Source organism: Poecilia latipinna, unplaced genomic scaffold (genome assembly GCF_001443285.1).
Source record: "Poecilia latipinna isolate Pla-1442-1.1 unplaced genomic scaffold, P_latipinna-1.0 Scaffold1582, whole genome shotgun sequence".
In the NCBI taxonomy this organism is placed as follows: domain Eukaryota; kingdom Metazoa; phylum Chordata; class Actinopteri; order Cyprinodontiformes; family Poeciliidae; genus Poecilia; species Poecilia latipinna.
Genome location: NW_015114198.1, coordinates 146,828 through 153,957, shown reverse-complemented (window position 1 = coordinate 153,957; position 7,130 = coordinate 146,828). Strand labels below are relative to the sequence as shown.

The 7,130-nt window shown below is 38.8% G+C and overlaps 1 protein-coding gene across 1 annotated transcript; it reads right to left on the bottom strand.

Moving 5' to 3' along the window:
* Positions 1-262: 262 nt before the first annotated feature.
* Positions 263-6,809, bottom strand: LOC106963795 (A-kinase anchor protein 11). The gene is made up of 2 exons (XM_015058891.1): positions 6,586-6,809; positions 263-2,700 (listed from the first exon to the last, which is right to left on the bottom strand). The coding sequence occupies exon 2, from the start codon at positions 2,692-2,694 to the stop codon at positions 1,825-1,827; it is 870 nt and encodes a 289-aa protein (XP_014914377.1). The 5' UTR covers positions 2,695-2,700; positions 6,586-6,809; the 3' UTR covers positions 263-1,824.
* Positions 6,810-7,130: the final 321 nt, after the last annotated feature.

Below are 7,130 nucleotides of genomic sequence, written 5' to 3'. Positions count from 1 at the left end.
AAGACATTTCTGACAATTTGCTGATCATCTCTGTGGGAACAGTTTGGGGATGGTGCTTCCTGTTCCAACATGTCTGCAGACGTAGTTCACTGTTCAGAAAGACGTGACTGAGAAAGTCTGCACACGGGTCTGACCCTGCGTTAACTTAACACACCACCTTTGGGATGAAAATGTGCAGCATTAGTGCCTGACCCCACACATACTCTGTTCAACGAAAGGTCAAAAATATCCATACATAGACATTTACAATCTGTTCGTTTAATCGTTTTTCAATCCATTTCACCCTTTATTCAACCTAAAAACACTGAAATTATCTTTTTCACAAAAGGTTTCTGACCAAGACTGTACATCAAAGTTGGCTTAAGACAAAATTTTAAATACTAACACATACAATATAAGTTGTAAAAACAGAATGTAAGGAGAGCACCCAGCCTTGACCATAAAAATAATTCGGACTATGTGCCATGTTTGGTGAAATAAATATTTCTCAGATGTGTTACATGCAGCTCTACTTTTCCTTATGAACCCAACAAATATAGAACTGTTCAGCGTAAAACAAAGCAAACACATTCTGCATATTTTAAATTAGGTACATGAAACACATTCAATTTACACTCTTTCAAATTAAGACAGTTGTTTTTTTTTTGTTTTTTGTTTTTTGGGGGGGGGGGGGCAGGGGGGGTTAAGAAAGGAAAGAGCAGCTTTGTATCCATACAGCTAATCCTTTTTGGATCTGGCTGAAAACATGCCAGAACATTTCTCCTGTGCTGCCATCTAAAGGGGATGGACTGCAATAGGTGCTGAATCCCTGTGGCTGCATGAGCTACACCAAAGTACTCCATCTGTTTTGGACTGGCACCATTATTTGGGCTCAGCAGGTCAAAGCCACAAATATAGCCATTAGCACATTAGCTTTGAGCGAAACTAGCTTTGTTTAGAAAGCCAAAAAAGGAAGTCAGAATACTAAACAAGACAGAAACCAAACTAACAGGAACAGTTCCTTTTACAGGTTAGGAAGGAGCAGCACTTATCTATTCTGCAGTAGATAAATACTGGCATTTTATTTTATAAAAATCCAGATTAGCTTATCCCCTGGGCTAAAGCTACAAGCTAGCCAGAGCGGTGCCCAAGATCAACACAGACGTTTATCATCAGTTCCAGTTGTGAAAAAGTTGTAGCAGTTTATGTCGATGTTATTTTGTGAGCTTGTGGTTGTGTTTAAAGTGTGATGTCATTAGAATCAAACAGATGAGTGTTACACAGAAAATGAAGGCAGGAAACAGTTCGCGACCAAACATCTTCCTGTGTGAAACGTACCAAAAACAAAACATTTGAGGCTTTTTTGATCGTGGCGAAAAAAAATAAAAAATCAATTAGAAAAGTACATTTGCGTAAAAATCAATTCACCGCAGTTTACATGCACCCTGAGAAGATTTCTGCTTTTACATGTCTTTTGTGGTTACTCTGACTGGAAAGAATTCACATGGTTTCACAATGGAAGAATTCTGGTGGCGTACTGCCTCCGTCCTATATTTCTTTTTCAGATAATCATCGGCTTCTATGCAAGTAGACAGATAAAATGAAAACCCTCTGAAAAAGTTAATGAAGTACCATTTACATTAACCCTATATGTGACTGGAGACGTCTTAAGAGGGGAAGAAGTCTACGTATGCTTTGAAACCCTTTCAGAGTAGCTCATATCTTTCCGTAATCTGGATTTTTACCGAATTAAGATGCCAAAAGGGTTATCTCCTGATGATGAAATATGACCTACTTGAAACATTTTAGAAGGACCTCACGTCAAAACTCCTGAACAAACATGTACTAGTCAGACAGGAGGTCACATTTAGCTTTATCCAGTGATGAAGTGATGATTGTTTCAGCCAGTTGGTGAGCCAGCTGATGAAGATCGCTTTCATCCGACCCCTGCTGCTTGTTTTTCACGCTCAAGACCCAGCTTAACACGTCACACGACAGAACCTCTGCGAAAGCCTCCACGCCGGCTCCATGCGCCTGCAGGCCATCTCTCGCCAGGTCGTTTGTAGATAGGGAATGCATCAGATGCTCCATCAATTCCACTTGGGGGTCACTGATCACACCGCCCGAGTTGTCCTCCTTGTCTTTCGGAGTAGGTGGAGGAGGAGAGGGCAGGAAGACTTTTGCCAGCCCCCCCTTGAGCTTCCGAGCGAAACTGTTCCTGCTCCGCTCCAGCTCCGGGATGAGGGGGGTGGTCGGAGGGGCATCTGGGTAGTCCAGGGAACCTACAGCAGGAAGGCCCGATTGGTACAGAGGTGGATGGTTGGACTGAGAGTTTCTGTGAGTCTGTAATTCCCTTAAGGAAATCATCTCTCGTTCCAACAGGTCCTCTTCTTCTCCGGATGCAGGGGGCCCATTTTCAGCCTCTTCACAGTCGTTCTTTTCAACATCTGATGGCGGATATTGAGGCAAGCAGACGTCTTTCAGAGCAACCTCAACTATTGCTGATGCCAACTCCTCGGCGAAGGTCTCCGGCGTTTGAATAGGTTGCAGCTCTGCAGGTTCCAACTTTTCCATTTGCTCTAGAGAGGAGAGGATTATGTTGTCTGCAAGATTTTGGGCAAACTCGTCCAGAATGTCGGCATACATGGGGATTCCTTTGCCAGAGGTTTCGGGAACGGGTTCTCGCCACTTTGAGTCTGTGCTTAGAGTCTGCATAGGATCCTGCGAAGATAAAGACAATAAGCTACAATGCCTTCCTTAAGAATCCATGTCGAACTTTTACAAACTTTGTCACATTACATCCTCAAACTTTAGCGTACTTTTTAAGATTTTATGTGATAACCCAACACAAAGTACAACATAAGTCTTCAGTAAAAGCTAAAAAAAGGTTTGTATAAAGAAAAGTTAGCTGTACTTTGTGTCAATACTCTTAGTGAGAACTTTATAGGAATGCACTTAGATTCAGTTTCAGTTTTTTGGGTTCATTTCTACCAGCTTTTGACATCTAAAGACCTTTTCATGCATGTTTCTCTGCAAAGTGGCTCAAGCTCAATAAAATTGGATATAGGACATCTCTAAACATTAATTTTCTAATTTTTTTCCCAAATGTTCATTGAGTCTTACGTCTGAACTTGGGCTCTGCTGTTTTAACACATGAACGTGCTTTGATCTGAACTATTTCCATCTATCTTTACATCAACAAAGCACCTGGTTAGTTATAAATGAAGTCTACAGATTTAAGTTTGGTTATTATCTGAGCAGTTCACCTAATAAGAGTTCTACAGGCTTTTTTCCATAAGAAAGAGGTTTTTACAACAAAAAACTAATAGTTTTCATGTTTTTTTAACGTGAGCAAGATTTTAAGGTTGTATACCAGGTTACCAATCTGAAGGTAATTTGTTACACTGAGTTTCATTTTGGGACATCGAAGTAATACAACAGTCGCACAGCTTTTCTGATTTCTTTTCGTGAACTGATTTGCAACTGATTTGTGTTGGTCTTTCAGGTAAAATTAATAGAAAATGCAAGTTTGTGATGGTATTTTGTCAAAATATGAAAGAGTTCAAGTTCAACATTTGGCACTGTGTGAGTTTTAGCATTTAAAAATTCCCAGAGCTTTTAGTTTTATAGAAAGAATGGAACTAAACATTTTGTTTGAATGGCTTGGCTGCAATATTTCTCAGTAAAAGCAAAAAAAAAAAAAAAAGAAAAAAAAAGAAAAAAGAAAGTTCAGTTTAAAGTGTAGTAGGATGCAAATGTTGCCCACAAATGTTGCTTCAGCTCTCTTCACGGTCTTAGTCTGCTTCGTTTTAGAGAAGAAGAAAAAAAAAGCTGACAAGCTACGAATTGACAGAAAGCCTCAAGAAACATCAAACGAGATAATTGAGTCAGGAATCTTTCAAAGCAAGAGAAAGACCAGAGAAACAGAGAGAAAAGGAAGTCCCCCTCTGAAGCTTAGGATGGAAAGTAAGATAAGGCCTCAACCACAGCCTGTCACCAGATGAGCTGTCAGCCAGTCCGGATGTGACAGGCAGGAAGTTCAGTTCAAAATTGCTCCAGCTCAAATTGCTGGGCTTGATGACAGCAGCAACCTGTCACTCACTCTGTGGAGCTTTTGCAATTCAAGCGAATTAGGCTGGGAAAGCTGGAAAACATATTCTGGGATAAACATCCAAATGTTTTGTCAAGACCAAGTCAAGTGTTGGTTGGTTCTGAAATATATTCTATGCAAACAATAACACATAAAGCCATAAAAGTGTCACGGATCTACACAGTCTGCACAGCATGGATCAACCAAGGAAGAGGAAGTTTTCTAAATTTGGGATCATTTTGATCTGATCACAGAATAAGGTAAATTATTATTATTCTGTTGTCATTTCTTTTGGATTATTCCAGTTCCTTTCTACGAGATATTTGAGTTTACATGAATTAACTTTTATTTATATTGTAGGTGAAATGTAGGATTTGCTCCCAGGTTTTGTCTTACTGTAACCGGAGCTCTTCCACCATGCTGAGGCTTCATCGTGACGGGGGGGTGGATGAACCGTTTAACAGTCCATGATAAACCCCGGTGTTTCCAGAAAGCAGGCGACTGAACTGGATCTTCAACTCAACCATCTGCTCCCTGTTCAAGTTTGTCATGACTGTTAATTGTGTTCATTTAAGGTTCTTGCAAATCCCTGCATTGCAAAGGACTCAGTAGCCACAAACGTTCATTTATGCATTCTTATTTTTTAATTGATAGCAATATTTTTGCATGCCCAGACTACTGAGAAATTTCTTGCCCAACTGGTTGTGTGCTTCTCTGTCAATACCAAGAACCATATTTCTCCATTTTAATGTGCAAACTTTTTTGTAGCCTCATCAGTCAGATGACTATTTTTATGATACTTTCTCTGATACTGTTGAGACAATTGCTTGTCCTCCAAAATGAACAATGAGGTCGTTTTTGGTCTTATGACAACATGTGCCTCTAAATCTTTGGGGAAGCATTGTAAAATGACAAATTGGTTAGGCCTTACAAAACCAGGTTATGCTAGCGACATAGCTCCAAGGTGTCAAACTAGCGTAGCAGATGGCAAATAAAAAATAAAACTGGTGTAAAGTTAGTTTTGGCTTGTGGATGTTAATTTTTAAAGCCAAACTTAATTTACAACAACTTTAGCCAATACACCTGAAGAGAAATACAAAAGCATGAACGAAATAGGCTAACTCTCGAGAACCAAGCTAATGTAAACAATACCGCTTTGCTAAGCTAGCACAACAAACTGTGAATGAATGATGACACAACTGTAGTTTCTTCTTGTGTTTTAAACACTTAATTTTAAGGTAAAGTAAGTTCATAAAAATGTGAGCCTCTAATAACATAAAGAAAAATCAATGAGATGTCAGAAATGTATTTATTGTTTAAAAAAAAAAACAACAACAAGGAAAAGATGTCAAGCTAGCATCACAGATCCAAAATAAATAGTAAAGAAACTCTGAAGTTACTTTTTGTAACCTTTTATACATGGTCATTTCTTTTAAGCTAAGGTAAATCTAAATTTCGCACTTTAAAAACAATAAAACTACAGTGCAGTGTAGGTTTTTCTTTAGATAAACTAAATATAGCACAGATTACAATGGAGCCATCTACATATATTTTTATCATTCTGTAAACTTTAGCAACAACCTTTACGGCAAACTAAGACAAAAACAGTTCATCTTTTCTTTTTGTATCTTCCTCCACTGCAAACTAGCATTTCGAGTATCACCAGAGGCATCCTGGGGTTTTTAATCCCACAAACCAGTCGCTCACAGCAAACACGTTTCCAACATTTTAATGGCTTGTTGAGCTAATATCCTATTGTCCAATCAGTCAGACAATAGGAAACATCATACAGAGCGCAGAACGGGCAAGATGCAGAGTGAAGAGCAGATGTGGAACAAATTACAGCAAGAACAAAGAATGTTGTCTCCTGACAATGCGAGTTGTACACTCTGATGAGGCAGAGGAGCGTCCGTCACAATTAGGATGCCTCCTCGTTATATTATACAACCCCAAACATAAAGTATTGACCCTGGTCATTGTGTCGTTAAATTATTGATACCAGTACGCATTTATTGGGGTTTTCACAAGCAATCAAATGCACTACATGTGCAGTAAGTACAAAGGCAGTTTTAAGTGTGTTTTGTGTTTGGCTGAAACCTCACTTGACCTTTAAGGAAGGCTTTATTTTTTTCCTCTTTCTTTCCCACTGGTTCATCTGTTGAGAGGGGGCGAGGGGGAAATAAAAACTCTTCTGCAAGAAGCTATTTTAGGTTTGTGTGAATATCCCAAACCATCATTTCCTTCAGGGAAAAAAAAATAAAAAATGACTGAGAAGAAATTCAAAAATGCCTCAAATAAAAGTTAATAAACATATAGGCTGTCAGAACTAAAAAGAGACAGACCATGTTGAGAGTGGAAGATAAATAAGGCAAGGAATATATTAAGTGAAAATACAAAAAGAGTCCTGAGAGGCAACTTGATGTACGATATGTTAACGTATACGAAGCTTGAAACAGAAAAAGAAAGACGTGAAGCAACAGGCAGCCTGAACTATATCGGCGTGTAGGCAAACTTACCACATTGGAGCTTGGTGCACAGTGTCTTCAGTGTAAATGGTGACATGGGAAAGAGTTCACCAGTTTTGCTCACTTCCTGTAAGTTTCTGTAAGTGTGCTTGTGCGTGGGAGGAGCCAGTTTAAGAAATTTACAGCACTGAGAAAAAAAAAAAAAGGAAGTGGCAGAGGACTGAGTTGTATTGTCGAAGGGTTGACGCTTCTGTTGGTTGAAATCTAGAGAGCACATGTTTTTTTAGAACACATTTGTTTCCATTTTTGTTTATGTTTGCATCCGTAGTTAAGTTTGATAAAGACAAAAAAAAAACATAAAGTCAAGAAACCACACATGCAGCTAAAAGTTGACGAGCGATGATGCTGCATGTCGTCACCTTCCTAAAAATAATGGGTTAAGTTGTTTTCTTAAAAGTTACTTTGTTGTTGTTGTTTTGGTTTTTTTTTTTGCCTAAAACATCTTTTGGAAAAAAGGGGTGGTGATTTTTTCCAAAAAATTATTTTAGAAAGGTGGGGATATGAAACACCAAATTCTGCCACTCATGCATAACATG

Coding starts and splice junctions, on each gene's coding strand:
- LOC106963795 (XM_015058891.1), bottom strand. CDS start 2,694: ATGCAGACTCTAAGCACAGACTCAAAGTGGCGAGAACCCGTTCCCGAA.